A 21,453-nucleotide genomic window follows, 5' to 3' on the forward strand; every position below is an offset into this window, starting at 1 on the left:
CTAGCCAATCAGTAGCTCTCCAGTCTCAGCAGCGCTACCTGGACCAGTGGCCACTGCTGTTATTGCAGCCAGTCCTGAGGTGTGAAGTTATATGTAGATCAGTCAGCAGGCACTGACAATGGGGATATGATCACGGGATCTGGGGGGTGGGGAGGTGGAGGACAGCATGGCACCTACTAGTGGACCTTCAATTCCAGTCTATATGTCAGCCAAAGACCTTTGACTTTGTAATTGTGGGAATAGTATATTCAGGGCTGTTACTGGACCAATAATCCAAAAAATGAGTTCAAATCCCATTGAGAATGAAGGGCTGTTATTGGTAAAAGTGAGAGTGAATCTGTTGCATTATTGTAGAACACCTGGTTCATTAATGTTCTTCATGAGGAAATCCTGCTGTCCTTATCCTGGCTGGAACTGTTTGGCTCGAGACCCACAAGAATGTGTTTGTCTCCTGAAGTATGAAGCCAATTAATCGAGGTCTCTGGGCATGGGCGATTAGTGCTGACCTTTCCAGTAAAGCTCATATCTCAAGAATGAGTGGAAAATAGACTGACATAAAGAGATCAGCCCCCATTAGTTTCCATGGTGCCACCCGTATCAGTATTGGGTCTTGGCCAGTATCTACAGCCTCTCATAAAGGCGAGTGGAGGCAATGGGGAGGCAGGGCTGTCAGCGATGCAGATGTCATCTCAACTAGACCCTTCACTCATCTAGAATTCTGATAGAATTCTAAAATTGATTTAAGAGGGGACATTGGGAACCCTGGCCTTGCTCCATTACATCAAGCTCCTTTACAGATCAGCCTAACGGGATGGAGCATTTGAGCTAATAAGGAGAGGCTGGATTGGCTTGGATTGTTTTCTTTAGAGCAGAGAAGGCTGAGGGGGGGGACATGACTGAGGTGTATGAGATTATGAGGGGTACGGGCATAGCGAGTCGGAAGCAGCTGTCCCCCTTGGTTCAGGGATCAATCGCGAGTTGATATAGTTTTAAGGTGAGGGGCAGGACATTCAGAGATTTGAGAAAACATTTTTTCACCCAGAGGGTGGTGGGAATCTGGAACACACTGCCTGGGAAAGTAGGGGAGGCCGGAAACCTTACAACCTTTAAAAAGTATTTGGATGAGCACTTGAAATATCATAACATTCAAGGATATGGGGCAAGAGCTGGAAAATGGGATCAGCACCACCTTAGTGGTAGTTATTGTTGATGCAGACCTGATGAGCCGGATGGCCTTTTCTGTACTGTATGACTCTATGACTATGTTTCAGCATATAGAACTCTTGGCTCTGTCAAAAAAGACCCCACTCCAAACACTTGAGGGAAACATCCTGACAGTGCCGCACTGTGGGAGGTGCTATCATTTACACGAGAGGAAATCCCCGAGTTGAATGTGAAAGATCCGATGGCAAATTTCAGAGAAAGGAGTCTTCTTCCAGTGTTCATACTCAAAATTCTCAAGGTGTTCAGTCACTCTATATTTAACTATTGAATCTAGTCATTTTTCAACATCAGGTGTTAGGCTCACTGGTCTCAAATTCCCTTGATGCCCATTTTCACCTTTCTTCATATCCAGTTTTTGGTGCTTCCTTTTTGAATCCGGATTCTATCTGGCTTTTTAATCTATTCAGAATTCTTCCAGTGTTTGACTGTTAGTTTCTTGTCAATTGCATCCTTGTCTATTCTCAGTACCTGTTGATTACTATTACACTCTGGTTCTACACTTCTGGTTCCTCTAAGGCCTCTTCCAAGTAGAAAACCTCCAATTCATTTGTGTCGCTGTCTGAATTCCGGCACGTTCTGGCTTACCTTTGGCTAAATTAACGAATGTTTAAGATCTCTCTCTTCCACAATTTCCTAACCACTAGTTCCTGGTCTAGCTGCTGCTTAAATTTAAATTTAAATTCATTCTATAAGACAGCCTTGTGAAGTTCTGACCTCCCAGTATATCTATTTGGCGGCTGCATTTATCATTTCTGTACACGGAAGCTTTTGTTAGGAGGATGCTGAAGCTACTGTGAATGTGCTGCGTAGGGTCATGGGGAGCTCTGACAGTCTTCCAGCTGGAGTGGAAAAATTGTAAGGGAAGGCACTCTGTGGCTTACAACCCACAACAGAACTCAAGTGCAACGGGAGGTTACCCGCAGCCTTCACAACTGTTGTGTGGCCTGTTTGTGAATATCATTCACAATATATGGGTGCACTGCTGCCTCACAGCACCAGGGATCCCGGTTCGATTCCCGGCTTGGGTCACTGTCTGTGTGGAGTTTGCACATTCTCCTCGTGTCTGTGTGGGTTTCCTCTGAGTGCTCCGGTTTCTTCCCACATCCAAAGATGTGCGGGTTAGGTGGATTGGCCATGCTAAATTGCCTCTTGGCGTCAGGGGGACTAGCTAGGGTAAATGCATGGGGTTATGGGGATAGGACCGGGGCGGGATTGTGGTTAGTGTTGACTCAATGGGCCGAATGGCCTCCTCCTGCACTGTAGGATTCTATGCTTTTATGATCATTCCCTCAGTGAAAACTCTGCCTGAAATTCTCATTTTAAACAGCTCCGGCAACATCATTTAACTTTGTGCTTTATAATATTCCTCCGAGTAGATGTGAATTAAAGAATATTTCATTGCTGGTAAAGACAGACACAAAAACCTTTTCCAAAATAAATGTGTTTATTTTGCTAAACGAATTTGAAACTTGGTACAACATTCTGCACAGAGGGGAGGGGGAAGAGTTATTCTGTTTGTTCCACTTCATCTGCAGAGTTGGAATGGTCAGATGGGTGCTCAGCTTTATGCTTTGCCAATTTTGCCATAAGTTCTGAAATAAACAAAATAAAAATTAATTGCGGTAAATTCTCAAATAGCCATTTTGGCCAATAATGAAAACAGAAAATGCTGGAAAAACTCAGTAGGTTTTGCTGCATCTGTGGAGAGTTAACGTTTCCACTCCGTATGACTCTTCTTCAGATCTTCAGTCACATGGACTCAAAATGTTAACTCTGTTCTCTCTCTGCACAGACGCCGCCAGACCTGCTGGGATTTTCCAGCATTTTCTGTTTTTTTTATTTCAGATTTCCAGCATCTGCAGCATTTTGCTTTTGACCAGTGTCGTGGTTCAGGAGAGGAGGATGAAACGAAGCCTAGGCTCCCGATCGTGGTCACCACACCGTGACTCTTGTTGGCCACAGTACGTTTCAGCTGTATACAGTTTGATGACAGTGCCTGCTCCCTATCTGTGGATGACTGTGTGAAAGGCCGACAAGTGGATCAAGTACCAGAGGATGTGGAGGATCTGCCCAAGACCAAGATAGAAGCTGATTGTAGCACTTTTCTTTTGTCTTTGCCTTGGTAATAGTACTTAACTCAATCCTGGTACCTCCCGATTCTACAACTCACTACTGGGCTTCAAGGAGCTGATGGCAAAACTTTCACAAACTTGACAATAACTCCAGGCACTCAGTCAAACTGTTTTGCTGATACAGGCTCCACACTGGAACTAGCTAATCCCATTCCAAACTTCGAATTCCATTTCCACGCTACTTCCCCATTCCCTTTACATTTGACTCAATCTTTATCTAACTCTCTCATCCATATCATGCACGAGTCAGTTCCAGCAGTTCCTTGTGGTAATGGATTCCAGATACTTTAAACAAGTTGTTTAAAATGCCTCAGGAACAGGACTTGGATCTGCTGTCTGCAGAGTTTGAGCTGCAGTCCTGTCCAACCCTCAGGCTGATCATTAGCCCTGGATCAGACAAGCTGCTTTTGCAGCTTCGTGAACTCTCTGTTCATTGTTACTGGGGCTCTGCTTAATGTCCCACTGATCACAGAAGACATGATTGGGCCGTGTTTCATCACTGGAAAAGTAACTGAGAGGCTTGGACTTATCATTCAGAAAACATGAGTTCAAATCCCACTCAGGGATTTGGATTCAGTTTAAGATATCCAAGTCATGCTGGTGTCAGTAAAAGTGATTCTGAAGCAGTGACATCAGTGTAAAGAGCCAATGGGTTGACTAATGTCTCTTAGGGATAGAAATCTGCCACCCTTACCCAATCTGGATCAATATCCAATCTGACACCAATGTGGTTTAACTATTAACCTCCCTCTGAAGAGACCCAGCAAGCTAATCAGATATATCGATTAGCTACATTACCTTCTCAGGACAAGTATTATATGCCAGGCCTGTCAGTGACTCCCACTCTCTGAGACTCTACGTGTTCAGAGACTGATGCTGGGAATGATGCTCAGAAAGGGACGTGATATTCAAACAGAAACTCAACCTAAAATACAAATGTCGTGTTTCTGTGTCAAATGCCACCTCTAAAGAGCCACAGTGCTGCTAATAAAGGCACAAACACACACCTTTGGCGGGGTTGAAGACTCCATTGGTCTGTTCATTACACACATAACAGCGTTGTGATTTACGGTAATGCTGCAGGGCACAACTTTCACAGAAATAGTGCTTACACCTGAGAAAGAACAGACAGCTTGTTAAATAGCGCGAACAGTCCACAAATAAGAGGCAGATCACTAAATAACACAGACGTACAGAACATAACAGTAATCAATTTGCTGCCTAAAGAATAGAACAGAACAGCACAGGAAAAGGCCCTTCAGCCCATGATGTTGTGCCGAACATGACGCCAAATTAAACTAATCCCTTCTGCCTGCTCTTGATCCATATCCCTCTATCCCTTGCATATTCATGTGCTCATCTAAAAGCCCCTTAGACGCCCTATCATATCTGCCTGAATCACCACCCCTCGCAGCACTTTCCAGACTCCTACACCTGTGTAAAAAAAAACATGCCCCTCACATCTCCTTTGAACTTTCCCCCTCTCACCTTAAGTGCATTCCCCCTAGTATTAGATATTTCAACTCTGGGAAAAAGATTCAACCCTATCTATGCCTCTCATAATTTTATAGATTACTATCAGGTCTCCCCTCAGTCTCCGCTGCTCCAGAGAAAACAACCCTAGTTTGTCCAGTCTCTCCTTATAGCGCTTACCCACTAATCCAGGCAGCATCCTGGTAAACCTCTTCTGCACCCTCTCCAAAGCCTCCACATAGAAAAACTACAGCACAAACAGGCCCTTCGGCCCCACAAATTGTGCCGAACATATCCCTACCTTCTAGGCCTACCTATAACCCTCCATCCTATTAAGTCCCATGTACTCATCCAGGAGTCTCGTAAACGACCCTATTGAGTTTGCCTCCACCACCACTGACGGCAGCCGATTCCACTCGCCCACCACCCTCTGTGTGAAAAACGCCCCCCTAACATTTCCCCTGTACCTACCCCCCAGCACCTTAAACCTGTGTCCTCTCGTAGCAGCCATTTCCACCCTGGGAAAAAGCCTCTGAGAGTCCACCTGATCTATGCCTCTCAACATCTTATACACCTCTATTAGGTCTCCTCTCATCCTACATCTCTCCAAGGAGAAAAGACAGAGCTCCCTCAGCCTATCCTCATAAGGCATGCCACTCAATCCAGGCAACATCCTTGTAAATCTCCTCTGCACCCTTTCAATCATTTCCACATCCTTCCTGTAATGAGGCGACCAGAACTGAGCACAGTACTCCAAGTGGGGTCTGACGAGGGTCTTATATAGCTGCATCATTATCCCCGGACTCCTAAACTCAATCCCTCGATTGATAAAGGCCAGCACACCATACGCCTTCTTAACCACCTCCTCCACCTGCGGGCCGATTTTAGAGTCCTATGGACCCGGACCCCAAGGTCCTTCTGATCCTCTACAGTACTAAGTGTCTTTCCCTTTATATTGTACTCCTTCATCCCATTTGGCCTGCCAAAATGGACCACTACGCATTTATCTGGGTTGAAGTCCATCTGCCACTTCTCCGCCCAGTCTTGCATCCTATCTATGTCCCTCTGTAACTTCTGACATCCCTCCAGACTATCCACAACCCCACCAACCTTCGTGTCGTCGGCAAACTTACCAACCCATCCCTCCTCTTCCTCATCCAGGTCATTTATGAAAATGACAAACAGCAAGGGTCCCAGAACAGATCCCTGGGGCACACCACTGGTGACCGACCTCCATTTAGAAAAAGAGCCATCTATACACACTCTGCCTCCTTTGGGCAAGCCAGTTCTGGATCCACAGGGCAGCAGCACCTTGGATCCCATGCCCTCTCACTTTTTCTCGAAGCCTTGCATGGGGGACCTTATCGAATGCCTTGCTAAAATCCAAATGAACCACATCTACTGCTTTCCCTTCGTCAATGTGTTTAGTCACATTTTCGAAGAACTCCACCAGGCTCGTAAGGCACGATCTGCCTTTGACAAAGCCGTCCTGAGTATTCTTGAGCATACTAAACCTCTCTAAATGCTCATAAATCCTGTCCCTCAGGATCTTCTGCATCAGCTTACCAACCACTGAGGTTAGACTCACCGGTCGGTAATTTCCTGGGCTATCCCTATTCCCCTTCTTGAAAATAGGAACCACATCCGCAATCCTCCAATCCTCCGGCACCTCTCCCGTCTCCATCGACGACGCAAAGATCATCGCCAGAGGTTCTGCAATCTCTTCCCTTGCCTCCCACAGTAACCTGGGGTACATCCCATCCGGACCCAGTGACTTATCTATCTTGATGCCATTCAAAGATTTCAACACAACCTCTTTCTTAAAGTCCACATACTCAATCTTTTCAGTCCACCGCAAGCCCGCAGTACATCCACCCAGGTCCTTTTCCTCTGTGAAAACCGAGGCAAAATACTCATTAAGCACCTCTGCCATTTCTACTGGTTCCATACAGACTTTCCCGCCTTCACCTTTTATAGGCCCTATTCCTTCACATCTCATCCTTTTACTTTTCACATATTTATAGAACGCCTTAGGGTTCTCCTTAATCCTACCTGCCAAGGCCTTCTCGTGGCCCATTCTGGCTCTCCTAATTTCCTTCTTTAGTCCCTTCCTACAAGCCGTATACTCAGCTAGATCCCTATCTTTGCCAAGCTCTCTGAACCTTTTGTACACTTTCCTTTTCTTCGCAACTAGGTCCCGCACAGCTTTCGTGCACTACGGTTCCTTTAACCTACCAACACCCCCCTGTCTGCTCGGAACGTTGTCCTGTAGAACATCTTTCCTGTGATGTGGCGACCGGAATTGAACACAATGCTCTTAACTGCGACCTAACCAAAGATTTATAATGCAAAAATCTTGTGGTCTTTGTGACAAAGCAACTTACTTGGTGATTACTGGGTTCGTAAAAGAGGTCCTGCAGATGAAACACTTAAAGGGAACGTCATCCTCATCACTGCTGACTTCATAGTTCTCATCATCTGCAAATGAAAGGTACATACTGGTGAGAAGCCATCATACCACCACCCCACCTTCCCCCCAGGAATACTGAGGTCTACACTTCAGTATCGCAAAATGGAACCTCATAGGCAAAGAACAAAGAAAATTACAGCACAGGAACAGGCCCTTTGGCCCTCTGAGCCTGCACCGACCATGCTGCCCGACTTAACTAAAACCCCCTATCCTTCCGGGACCATATCCCTCTATTCCCATCTCATTCATGTACTTGTCAAGACGCCCCTTAAAAGTCACTACCGTATCCGCTTCCACTACCTCCCCCAGCAACGTGTTCCAGGCACCCACCACTCTCTGTGTAAAAAATCTGTCACGTACATCTCTTTTAAACCTTAAACCTATGTCCCCTAGTAATTGACTCTTCCACCCTGGGAAAAAGATTCTGACTAACCACGCCTCTCATAATCTTGTAGACTTCTATCAGGTCTCCCCTCAACCTCCGTCGCTCCAGTGAGAACAAACCACGTTTCTCCGACCTCTCCTCAGAGCTAATGCCCTCCATACCAGGCAATATCCTGGTAAATCTTTTCTGTACCCTCTCCAAAGCCTCCACATCCTTCTGGTAGTGTGGCGACCAGAATTGAACACTATATTCGAAGTGCGGCCTAACTAAGGTTCTATAAAGCTGCAATATGACTTGCCAATTTTTAAACTCAGTACCCCGGCCGATGAAGGCAAGCATGCTGTATGCCTTCTTGACTATCTTCTCCATCTGCATTGCCACTTTCAGTGACCTGTGTACCTGTACACCCAGATCCCTTTGCCTATCAATACTCCTAAGGGTTCTGCCATTTACTGTATATTTCCTATCTGTATTAGACCTTCCAAAATGCATTACCTCACATTTGTCCGGATTAAACTCCATCTGCCATCTCTCTGCCCAAGTCTCCAACTGATCTATATCCTGCTGTATCCTCTGATGGTCCTCATCGCTATCCACAAATCTACCAATCTTTGTGTCGTCCGCAAACTTACTAATCAATCCAGTTACATTTTCCTCCAAATCATTTATATATATTACAAACAGCAAAGGTCCCAGCACTGATCCCTCAGGAATGCCACTTGTCACAGCCCTCCATTCAGAAACGCACCCTTCCACTGCTACCCGCTGTCTTCTTTGACCGAGCCAATTTTGTACCCACCTTGCCAGCTCACCTCTGATCCCATGCGACTTCACCTTCTGTACCAGTCTGCCATGAGGGACCTTGTCAAAGGCCTTACTGAAGACCATGTAGACAACATTCTCTGCCCTACCCATATCAATCATCTTCGTCACTTCCTCGAAAAACTCGATCAAGTTCGTGAGACACGACCTCCCCTTCACAAAACCATGTGGCCTCTCACTAATATGTCCAGTTATTTCCAAGTGGGAATAAATCCTGTCTTGAAGAATCCTCTCCAATAATTTCCCTACCACTGATGTAAGGCTCACCGGCCTGTAATTACCTGGATTATTCTTGCTACCCTTCTTAAACAAAGGAACAACATTGGCTATTCTCCAATCCTTTGGGACCTCCCCTGTAGCCAGTGAGGATACAAAGATTTCTCTCAAGGCCCCAGCAATTTCCTCCCTTGCCTCTCTCAGTATTCTGGGGCATATCCCATCAGGCCCTGGAGACTTGTCTACCTTAATGTTTCTCAAGAAAACCAATACCTCCTCCTTTTTGATCTCAACATGACTCAAACTATCTACACATCCTTTCCCAGACTCATCATCCACCAAGTCCTTCTCTTTGGTGAATATTGAAGCAAAGTACTCATTTAATACCTCACCCATTTCCTCTAGCTCCACACATAATTCCCTCCCCTGACCTTGAGTGGGCCAACCCTCTCCCTCTTGCTCTTTATATATGTATAAAAAGCCTTGGGATTTTCCTTAATCCTGCTGGCCAATGCTTTTTCATGACCCCTTTTAGCCCTTCTTACTCCTTGCTTAAGTTTCTTTCTACTTTCCTTGTATTCCACACTTGCTTCGTGTGTTCCCTGCCTCCTAGCTTTGACAAATGTTTCCTTTTTCTCTTTGACTAGGCTCACAATATCTCTTGTTATCCCAGGTTCCCAAAATTTGCCATACTTATCCTTCATCCTTACAGGAATGTACCGGTCCTGAATCCCTATCAACTTACACTTGAAAGCCTCCCACATGTCAGATGTTGATTTGCCCTCAAACATCTGCCCCCAATTACATTCTTCAGTTCCTGCCTAACATTGTTGTAATTAGCCTTCCCCCAATTTAGCACCTCAACTTGAGGACTACACTTATCTTTATCCATCAGTACCTTACTGCTTACTGAATTGTGGTCACCGTTCCTGAACTGCTCATGAAGTTCGGGAGACATCGACCACCTGGCCGGGCTCATTCCCCAATACCAGGTCCAGTATGACCCCTTCCCTAGTTGGACTATCTACATACTGTTTCAGCTCAGGTTGGTACAATGCACACATATACTGGACCTAGTTTCTGGCAGGAAAAGAAATGGAGGCTGTGCCATTTTTTTGAGTTCAGTCTCAAAAACAAACAACACACTGCATAAAATGTCCCACCTTCACATTGAGAATAATCTCCATCCTGTTGTGCGGCATTATCCCTGTACTAAATGCGACAGACTTCGAATAGAGCTAGCAACGCTATCACTGTGGGCCAACAGCAGCGGAATTGTACTCCAGCACAATCTGTAACCTCGTGGCCCGGCATGTTCCCCACTCAACCATTACCATCAAGCCAGGGGATCAACCCTGGTTCAATGGAGAGTGCAGGAGGGCATGCCAGGAGCAGCACCAGGCATACCTAAAAATGAGGTCTCAACCTGGTGAAGCTACCAAACAGGACTGACTCCTTGCATGCTAAATGGCATAAACAGCAAGTGATGGACAGAGCTAAGCAATCCCACAACCAATGGATCAGATCTAAGCTCTGCAGTTCTGCTACATCCAGTCGTGAATGGTGGTGGACAATTAAACAACTCACTGGAGGAGGCGGCTCCACAGATATCCCCATCCTCAATGATGGAAGAGCCCAGCACAACAGAGCAAAAGATAAGGCTGAAGCATTCGCAGCAATCTTCAGCCAGAAGTGCCGAGTGGATGATCCTCCAGTGGTCCCCAGCATCTCAGATGCCAGTCTCCAGCCAATTCGATTCACTCCACGTGATATCAAGAAACGGTTGGAGGCACTGGATACTGCAAAGGCAATGGGCCCTGATCACATTCCGGCTATAGTACTGAAGACTTGTGCTCCAGAACTTGCCTCTCCCCTAGCCAAGCTCTTCCAGTACAATTACAACACTGGCATCGACCCGACGATTTAAAGGGGTAAGACATGACAGGAGAGCTCCAAGCTGTGGTCTGCTCTTTGGGCTCCATGTGAGAACATTTCCAGTGCCCGGGGCCAGCATGTGTGCAGGAAGTGTCTCCGGCTGCAGCTCCTGGAAGCCTGCTTTTCAGAGCTGGAGCAGCAGCTGTGGAGCATCCGTGAGGAGGAGAGTATTGTGGATAACACATATAGGGAGGTGGTCACACCACAGGCTCAGACTCCACAGGCAGAAAGGGAATAGGTGGCCACTAGGCAGAGCAAGAGACCTAGGCAGGCAGGCAGTGCAGGAATCTCCTGTGGCTATTCCACTGCAAAACAAATATGCCGCTTTGGATACTGTTGAGGGGAATGGCCTTTCGGGGAAACCCAGCAACAGCCAAATCCGTTGCACCATGGTTGGTTCTGCTGCAGAGGGGAGGAATAAAAAATGTGGGAATCAATAGTTGTAGGGGATTCAACTGTAAGAAGAATAGATAGGCGTTTTTGTGGCCGCAAACAAGACCCCAGGATGGTCTGTTGCCTCCCTGGTGCTAGGGTCAAGGATGTCTCGGAGTGGCTGAAGGTGGAGGACAAACAGCCAGTGGTCATAGTACACGGTACAAACGACATAGGTTAAAAATAGGGATGAGGTGCTAAAAGCAGAATATAGGGAGCCAGGAAGCAAGCTGACAAGTAGGACCTCAAAGATAGTGATCTCAGGATTACTCCTGAGCCACTTGCTAGTCAGAGTAGAAACAGCAGGATACATAGGATGAATACGTGGCTGAAAAGATTGTGTGAGAGGGAGAGTTTCAGATTCCTAGGGCATTAGGACCAGTTCTGGGGGAGGTAGAACCTGTACAAATTGGACGGTTACACCTGGGCAGGATCGGGACTGATGTCCTTGGGGGAGGGGTACTTCCTCGAGTGGTTGGGGAGGGTTTAAACTAATATGGCAGGGGGATGGGAACCTTTGCAAGGATACAGAGCAGGGGGAATTAAGAACAAGAGGAAAAGACAGTAAGGAGAATAAGGAAAGTGCTGGGCAGAGAAATCAAGGGCCAGAGTCAGATAAGGACCGAGTGAAAAATAGGAAAGAAAAAAAACATTAAAAGAGGTGAGGCCACATTGGATTTGGTACTGGGAAATGAACCGGGCCAAGTGTTAGATTTGGTTGTGGGAGAGCACTTTGGAGATAGTGACCACAATTCGGTGTCTTTTGTTATTGCAATGGAGAGGGATAGGGCCGTATGGCAGGGCAAGGTTTACAATTGGGGGAGAGGTAATTATGATGTGATTAGGCAAGAACTAGGGGGCATAAGATGGGAACAGAAACTGTCAGGGGAAGGCACTAATGAAAAGTGGAACTTTTTCAAGGAACAAATACTGGGTGTCCTTGATAGGTATGTCCCTGTCAGGCAGGGAGGAAATGGCCGAGTGAGGGAACCATGGTTCACAAAAGAGGTGGAATGTCTTGTGAAAAGGAAGAGGGAAGCTTATGTAGGGATGAGGAAACAAGGTTCAGATGGCTCGATTGAGGGTTACAAGTTAGCAAGGAATGAGCTGAATAAGGGGCTGAGGAGAGCTAGGAGGGGACACGAGAAGTCCTTGGCGGGCCTGATCACGGAAAACCCCAAGGCTTTTTACTCTTATGTGAGGAATAAAAGAATGACCAGGGTGAGGTTAGGGCCGGTCAAGGACAGTAGTGGGAACTTGTGTATGGAGTCAGTAGAGATAGGCGAGGTGATGAATGAATACTTTTCTTCAGTGTTCACCAAGGAGAGGAGCCATGTTTTTGAGGAAGAGAAGGTGTTACAGGCTAATAGGCTGGAGGAAATAGATGTTCGGAGGGAGGATGTACTGGCAGTTTTGAATAAACTGAAGGTCGATAAGTCCCCTGAGCCTGATGAAATATATCCTAGGATTCTTTGGGAGGCAAGGGATGAGATTGCAGAGCCTTTGGCTTTGATCTTTGGGTCCTCACTGTCCACGGGGATGATGCCAAAGGACTGGAGAGTGGCGAATGTTGTTCCTCTGTTTAAGAAAGGGAATAGAAATGACCCTGGTAATTATAGACCGGTTAGTCTTACTTCGGTGGTTTGTAAATTGATGGAAAAGGTCCTTGGGGATGGGATTTACGACCATTTAGAAAGATGCGGATTAATCTGGGATAGTCAGCACAGATTCGTGAAGGGCAAGTCGTGCCTCACAAATTTGATTGAATTTTTTGAGGAGGTAACTAAGTGTGTTGATGAAGGTAGGGCAGTTGATGTCATATACATGGATTTTAGTAAGGCGTTTGATAAGGTCCCCCATGGTCGACTTATGATGAAAGTAAGGAGGTGTGGGATAGAGGGAAAGTTGGCCGATTGGATAGGTAACTGGCTGTCTGATCGAAGACAGAGGGTGGTGGTGGATGGAAAATTTTCGGACTGGAGACAGGTTGCTAGCGGAGTGCCACAGGGATCAGTGCTTGGTCCTCTGCTCTTTTGTGATTTTTATTAATGACTTAGAGGAGGGGGCTGAAGGGTGGATCAGTAAATTTGCTGATGACACCAATATTGGTGGAGTAGTGGATGAGGTGGAGGGCTGTTGTAGGCTGCAAAGAGACATAGATAGGATGCAAAGCTGGGCTGAAAAATGACAAATGGAGTTTAACCCTGATAAATGTGAGGTGATTCATTTTGGTAGGACTAAATTAAATGTGGATTACAGGGTCAACGGTAGGGTTCTGAAGACTGTGGAGGAACAGAGAGATCTTGGGGTCCATATCCATAGATCTCGAAAGGTTGCCACTCAAGTGGATAGAGCTGTGAAGAAGGCCTATAGTGTGTTAGCTTTTATTAACAGGGGGTTGGAGTTTAAGAGCCGTGGGGTTATGCTGCAACTGCACAGGACCTTGGTGAGACCACATTTGGAATATTGTGTGCAGTTCTGGTCACCTCACTATAAGAAGGATGTGGAAGCGCTGGAAAGAGTGCAGAGGAGATTTACCAGGATGCTGCCTGGTTTGGAGGGTAGGTCTTATGAGGAAAGGTTGAGGGAGCTAGGGCTGTTCTCTCTGGAGCGGAGGAGGCTGAGAGGAGACTTAATAGAGGTTTATAAAATGATGAAGGGGATAGATAGAGTGAACGTTCAAAGACTATTTCCTCGGGTGGATGGAGCTATTACAAGGGGGCATAACTATAGGGTTCATGGTGGGAGATATAGGAAGGATGTCAGAGGTAGCTTCTTTACGCAGAGAGTGGTTGGGGTGTGGAATGGACTGCCTGCAGTGATAGTGGAGTCAGACACTTTAGGAACATTTAAGCGGTTATTGGATAGGCACATGGAGCACACCAGGATGATAGGGAGTGGGATAGCTTGATCTTGGTTTCAGATAAAGCTCGGCACAACATCGTGGGCCGAAGTGCCTGTTCTGTGCTGTACTATTCTATGTTCTAAGTGCCCACCTTAAGGTTTTGTACCTGAATGCTTGGAACATTTGAAACAAAATGGGTGAATTAGTTGCACAGATAGATGTAAAGGGGTATGATATAGTTGACATTACGGAGACGTGGCTCCAAGGTGAGCAAGGACGGGAACTAAACATTGAGGGCTATTCAGTGTTTAGGAAGGACAGACGGAAAGGAAAAGATGGTGGAGTTGCATTGTTGATTAAAGATGATATTGATACGATATTGAGGAAACATATTAGCATAGATGAAGTGGGTCGAGTTAAGAAACACCAAGGGGCAAAAAACATTGGTGGTGGGGGTGGTTTACAGACCACTAAACTGTAGGGGTAATTTTGGGAAAAACATTCGACAGGAAATCAGAGATGCAGATGTTAAAGGAACATCTGTGATTATGGGCGACTTTAATCTGCATATAGATTGGGAGAGTCATATTAGTCACAGTACAATAGAGGAGGAATTTCTGGAGCGCACACGGGGAGATAGTTTTCTGGAGCAATACGTTGAGGAACCAACAAGGAAGCAGGGCACCTTGGACTGGGTGTTGTGCAATGAGAAAGGATTAGTTGGTAATCTTGTTGTGAGAGAACCCTTGGGGACGAGTGCCCATAATATGGTAGAATTTTTTGTCAATGATAATGATGTAGTTGATTCTGAGACCAGGGTCCTTAATCTCAATAAAAGGTAACTATGAAGGTATGAGGCCATGATGGACTGGGAAACATTACTGAAAGTAAAGACAGTGGACAGGCAATGGCAGGCATTTAAAGAATGAATAGGTGAACTCCAGAAGCTGTTTACTCCTGTTTGGTGCAAGAGTGGTCAGGGAATTGTGGCCAAACCATTGCTTACAGGCGAAATAAGAGATAATATCAGATTCAAGGAAGAAGCATTCAAATTGGCAAGAAAAAGCAATAGGCCTGAGGATTGGGAGCAGTTTAAAATTTAGCAAAGGAGGACCAAGGGATCGATTAAGAAGGGAAGAATGGAGTATGAAAGTAAGCTAGCAGGGAACATAAAAATTAACTGCAAAAGTTTCTATCGGTATGTAAAGAGAAAAAGATTGACAAAAATGAATGCAAGACCCTTACAGTCAGAAACGGGAGAATTCATAACGGGGAATAAAGAAATGGCTGAGGAATTAAATTTGTATTTTGATTCAGTCTTCACAAAGGAAGACATGAATAATGTTCCAGAAGTGCTGAGAGAAGCATGTTTTAGTGAGGAGCTGAAGGAAATCAGCATTTGTAGAGAAATGGTTTTGGGGAAATTGATGGGATTGAAGGTGGATAAATCTCCAGGTCCTGATAATCTTCATCCCAGAGTACTTAAGGAAGTGGCCCTGGAAATAGTAGACCCATTGAGGGTTATTTTCCAAAATTCTTTGGACATTGGAATAGTTCCTAAAGATCGGAGGGTAGCTAATATAAGCCCGCTATTCCAAAAGGGAGGTAGAGAGAAAACAGGGAACTATAGACCAGTGAGTCTAACGTCAGTGCTGGGGAAGTTGCGAGAGTCCATTATCGAGGATTTCATAACTCAGCATTTGGAAGGCACTGGTATAATCAGACAAGGTCAGCGTGGATTTACAAAAGGAAAATCATGCTTGACGAAAAGAGGAAATGCTGGAAAATCTCAGCTGGACTGGCAGCATCTGTAAGGAGAGAAAAGAGCTGACATTTCGAATCCAGACAGCCATTTGTCAGAGCTTTGGCAAAGGGTTGTCTGGACTCGAAACGTCAGCTCTTTTCTCTCCTTACAGATGCTGCCAGACCTGCTGAGATTTTCCAGCATTTTCTCTTTTGGTTTCAGATTCCAGCATTCGCTTTTATCATACTTGACGAATCTATTGGAATTTTTTGAGGATGTAACTAGTAGAGTTGACTGAGGAGAACCAGTGGATGTGGTTTATTTAGACTTTCAGAAGGCTTTCAGTAAGGTGTCACATAACAGACTACAATGTTAGTTAAAACGCACGGGACTGCAGGTAATGCCTTGAGATGGATAGAAAGCTGGTTAGCAGGTAGGAAGCAAAGAGTTGGCATAAATGGGTCTTTTTCTGATTGGCAGTTAGTGACTAGTGGGGTTCCACAGGGATCTGTGCGAGGCCCCCAACTGTTCACATTATATATTAATGATTTGGAAGAGGGAACTGAATGTATTATCTCCAAATTTGCAAATGATACAAAGTTGGGTGGGAGGGTGAGCTGTGAGGAGGATGCAGAGATGCTTCAGTGTGATTTGGACAGGCTGAGTGTGTGGGCATCTGCATGGCAGATGCAGTATAATGTGGATAAATGTGAGGTTATCCACTTTGATAGCAATAATAGGAAAACAGATTATTACTTGAATGGGTGTAAATTGAGGGAGGTAGATATTCAATGAGACCTTGGAGTCCTCGCACATCAGTCGCAGTAAGCAAGCACGCAGGTACAGCAGGCAGTGAAGAAGGCAAATGGTATATTGACCTTCATAGCGAGAGGATTTGACTATAGGGATGTTTTCCTGCAATTGTATAGGGTGTTGGTGAGGCCACACCTGGAGTTTTGTGCAGTTTTGGTGTCTTTATCTGAGCAAGGATATCCTTGTTATAGAAGGAGTACAGAGAAGGTTTATCAGGCTGATTCCTGGGATGGCAGGTCTGTCATATGAGGAGAGACTAAGTTGGTTAGAATTATATTCACTGGAGTTTAGAAGAGTGAGAGGAGATCTCATAGAAACTTATAAAATTCTAACAGGGTTAGACAGGGTAGATTCAGAAAGAATGTTCCCAATGGTGGGGGAGTCCAGAACTAGGGGCATAATTTGAGGATGAGCGGTAAACCTTTTAGAACTGAGGTGAGGAGAAATTTCTTCACCCAGAGGGTGGTGAATGTGTGGAATTCACTACCACAGAATGTAGCTGAGGCCAAAACGTTGTCTGATTTGGAGAAGAAATTAGATATAGCTCTTGGGGCTAAAGAGATCAAGGGATATGGGAGGAAAGGGGGATCAGGATATTGAATTCGATGATCAGCCATAAATGGCGGAGCAGGCTCGAAGAGCCTAATGGCCTACTCCTGTTTCTAGTTTCTATAATTCTAGGTAATGTGGAAAATTGCCCAGGTATATCCTGTACACAAAAAGCAGGACAAATCCAACCCAGCCAATTACCGCCCCTTCAGTCTACTCTCGATCATCAGTAAAGTGATGGAAGGGGTCACCAACAGTGCTATCAAGCAGCACCTGCTCAGCAATAACCTGCTCAGTGACGCCCAGTTTGGGTTTCGCCAGGGTCACTCAGCTCCTGACCTCATTACAGCCTTGGTTCAAACATGGACAAAAGAGCTGAATTCCAGAGGTGAGGTGAGAGTGACAGCCCTTGACATCAAGGCCATGTTCGACCGAGTGTGGTATCAAGGGGCCCTAGCAAAACTGGAATCAATGGCTATTGGGGGCAAAATCTCCGCTGGTTGGAGTCATATTTGGTACATAGGAAGATAGTTCTGGTTCTGGAGGGTCAGTCATCTCAGCTCCAGGACATCTGGAGTCCCTCAGGGTAGTGTCCTCGGCCCAACCATCTTTAGCTGCTTCATCAATGACATTCCTTTCATCATAAAGTCAGAAGTGGGGATGTTTGCCAATGATTGCACAATATTCAGCACCATTCGTGACTCCTCAGGTACTGAAGCAGTCTATGTTCAAATGCAACAAGATCTGGACAATATCCAGGCTTGGGCTGACAACTAGCAAGTAACATTCACACCACACAAAAGCCAGACAATGACCATCACCAATAAGAGACACTCTAACCACCACCCCATGACATTCAATGGTGTAACCATCACTGAATTCCCCCATTGGGGTTACCAATGACCGGAAACTCAACTGGACACACCACAGTAACACAGCTACACGAGGTCAGAGGCTAGGAATACTGTAACTCACCTCCTGACTCCCCAGAGCCTATCCACCATCTACAAGGCACAAGTCAGGTGTGATGGAATGCACCCCTATTTGCCTGGATGGGTGCAGCTCCAATAACACTCAAGAAGCTTGACACCATCCAGGACAAAGCAGCCCGCTTGATTGGCACCACATCTACAAACATGCATTCCCCCCACCACTGACGCTCAGTAGCAGCAGTGTGTACAATCTACAAGATGCACTGCAGCAATTCACCAAAGATCCTTAGACAGCACCTTCCAAACCCACGACCACTTCTATCTAAAAGGATAAGAGCAGCAAATACATGGGAACACCACCACCTGCAAGTTCCCCTCCAAGCCACTCACCCTCCTGACTTGGAAAGATATCGCCGTTCCTTCGCAGTTGCTGGGTCAAAATCGTGGAATTCCCTCCCTCACAGTAATGTGGGTCAACTCACAGCACATGACTGCAGCGATCCAAGAAGGCAGCTCAGCACCACCTTCTGAAGGGCAACTAGGGATGGGCAATAAATGCTGGCCAGCCAGCGACACCCATGTTTCATGAATGAACAAAAAAACATTGGAATCAGATCTGGATACCCCGACAGCTTGAAAGATATTGTGCAAATTCAAGCTCTTTCTTTCAGCCAATAAGCTAAGTTGTACAACAGAGGATTGTATTACATGTAAAGGTCAATATTTTCAATTTTTATTGCCAATAAGTCACTGGTTTTTGAAGCTAGGCTTCAACATTAAATTTTTTTAAAAATCTCTGGGTAAAAACTGAACCTCAAGCCTGGGTAAATTTAACGAAATTAGCACCAGCTAATGAAAATACACCTGGGATAAGCTGGGAGTTCACTTTCACATTGAGTTCACTTTCATACCCTTACTGATTGTCAATCTTATTACTTTGGAAATTAATAAGTCTACATTTATGGATATTGCTTTCACTCGCTCACCTGTTACCATGACAGTGTGTTAATAAAACATTGGCACACACAGCTTGCTGCATTGCTGTGGATCCTCAGTCACCAGGACTAGCTCTGTGAACTGTGTCAGTTCTTGTTCCATTTCCAACTGGGAGTGAAATACTGATCCTCTGTCACAGGACAATGAGTGTAGTTCCTACATGGGGTCTAAAAATGGTTCAAAAGAATGGCACAGCCTCCATTTCTTTTCCTGCCAGAAACTAGGTCCAGATATACCTGTACACTGTGCCAGTGAGGTCAGTGTGACATAGCGTGTGCTGCTCTCACCATATTGTGCATCTTGAGGGCTTCATCTGATGTTGGGTTTAAAAAAATAAGAAATTTGCTTTTTTTTCCCCCCATTGTATAAAACGGGTGAGGGAATGGCATTGAAGGTCAAACAGTTTTGATTGGTCCAATGAGTGACCCCAGTAAAAAATCCAGGGTAAACTAGTGAGCTTTGTTTTGAGTTGTCTCCAAACCTCTTAACTCAAGAGCACATCTCCTCTCATGCTCTCCTAACCCCATGTAGCACTGTCACCGAGGAACGGTCCCATGTCCAGGCATTGTGTGAATTTAGGCAATTCGACCACAGTTGAGTGCTATCCTGACTCTGCCAGGCATCCACACAGGCGCCTCCTCATCAATGCATTCTGACAACGAGTAGGAATCTTAGCGATAACCCCGCCCCCCAATATCCTGGCACAGAGGCACTGCAACAATGCAACTGCAGCCCTTGTTCTGATTAGCTGAATCTGAAGAGCGGAAACTTCAAATTAACCACAAATTTCCACATTTGGTAGAATGAGTGATTGAAATCACTGCGAACCTCACATCACATTGTATTCTGATGTTGTTGGGTGATGCAGGTAGCTTAGCACGCGACACAATCTTTTGCCGCCAGTGATAACTCTTATTACATTGGAACAGATAAGGCCAACGCTGAGCTTTCTGTTACAACTCAGCTAATGTTCTGGGGACCTGGGTTCAAATCCTGCCACAGCAGATGGTGAAATTTGAATTCAATAAAAAAAATATCTGGAATTAAGAATCTATTGATGATCATGAAACCATTGCCGATTGTCGGAAAATCCCATCTGGTTCACTAATGTCCTTTAGGGAAGGAAATCCGCTGTCTTTACCTGGTCTGGCCTACATGTGACTCCAGGGCCACAGCAATGTGTTTGATTCTCAACTGGCCTCTGAAATGGTCTGGCAAGCCACTGAGTTGCAAGAAGGCAGCTCACCACCTCCTTCTCAAGGGCAACCAGGGATGGGCAATAAATGCTGGCCAACCAGCGACGCCCACATCCCACGAATGAAAGAAAGAAACTCACCATTAACACCGTATCGGCCTTCGTCCAGTTCCCGTTCTATCTGCCAGCCGTGCTTATAGTCTGAGCGATCATGTAGAAACTTACAGCTGTCTATGAGAGAGAGAAGAAAATTCCAGTCAGCGTCCAGGGGGAGAACGTATAACCCTGAAAACTTATCTTTCTTGCCCCGTTTTCTCACTGCCTTTCTGATTAATGCGATGGGAAGTCAGAGATGGCACCTGTCCTCCCAATTCCTCGTCCAGTCTTCAAGAAACTTAACTGGATCAATCAGCTAAACACTGTGGCTACAAGCGCAGTTCAGAGGCTGGGAATTCTGTGCACCATCAAGTTGCACTGCAGCTATTTGCCAAGGCTCTTTCGACGGCACATTCCAAATCTGCAATCTCTATCACCTGAAAGGACAAGGATAACAGACATACGCAAACACCACCACCCGCAAGTTCCCCTCCAAGCCACACATTGTCTTGACTTGGAAATATATCACCCTTCTTTCAATGCCACTGGGTCAAAGTCCTGGAACCCCATCCCTAACAGCACGGTCAGTGTACCTACACCACATGGGCTGCAGTGGTTCACCACCATCTGCTCAAAGGCAATCAGGGATGTGCACATCCTATGAAAGAATAACAAAATGGAGATTGCAGACAGCTGAGGCTGGTCCTCAACCAATGTCAATGTAATTCCAGGCACAGTAAGTCTCACAACATCAGGTTAAAATCCAACAGGTTTATTTGGTAGCACAAGCTTACAGAGCGCGGCTCCTTCATCAGTTGAGTGGGAGTTGGGTTCACAAACAGGGCATATATGGACACAGACTCAATTACAAGATAATGGTTGGAATGCGAGTCTTTACAGGTAATCAAGTCTTAAAGGTACAGACAATGTGAGTGGAGAGAGGGTTAAGCACAGATTAGAGAGATGTGAATTGTCTCCGGCCAGGACAGTTAGTGAGATTTTGCAAGTCCAGGCAAGTCGTGGGGGTTACAGATAGTGTGACATGAACCCAAGATCCCGGTTGAGGCCGTCCTCATGTGTGCCCCAGTTTCTGCTCAGCGATTCTGCGTTGTCGTGTGTCTTGAAGGCCGCCTTGGAGAACGCTTACCCGAAGATCGGAGGCTGAATGCCCTTGACTGCTGAAATGTTCCACGA

At 45.7% G+C, this 21,453-nt stretch overlaps 1 protein-coding gene across 2 annotated transcripts in view; it reads right to left on the reverse strand.

Annotated features, from left to right (window-relative positions):
* Positions 1-2,649: 2,649 nt before the first annotated feature.
* Positions 2,650-21,453, reverse strand: part of rnf113a (ring finger protein 113A) — a 39,225-nt gene continuing 20,421 nt past the window's right edge. Inside the window, exons 7-10 of one of the 2 annotated variants that reach the window (XM_078223714.1) lie at positions 20,305-20,394; positions 7,214-7,307; positions 4,364-4,470; positions 2,650-2,816 (exon numbers count right to left, since the gene is read on the reverse strand). In XM_078223714.1, coding sequence (XP_078079840.1) covers positions 2,731-2,816; positions 4,364-4,470; positions 7,214-7,307; positions 20,305-20,394 — 377 coding nt within the window. In that variant the 3' untranslated portion in view covers positions 2,650-2,730. The remainder of the gene's footprint in view (positions 2,817-4,363; positions 4,471-7,213; positions 7,308-20,304; positions 20,395-21,453) is intronic. The other variant, XM_078223715.1, reaches the window with a different exon arrangement.

The sequence above is a fragment of the Mustelus asterias genome, chromosome 11, assembly GCF_964213995.1.
Source record: "Mustelus asterias chromosome 11, sMusAst1.hap1.1, whole genome shotgun sequence".
Taxonomy (NCBI): domain Eukaryota; kingdom Metazoa; phylum Chordata; class Chondrichthyes; order Carcharhiniformes; family Triakidae; genus Mustelus; species Mustelus asterias.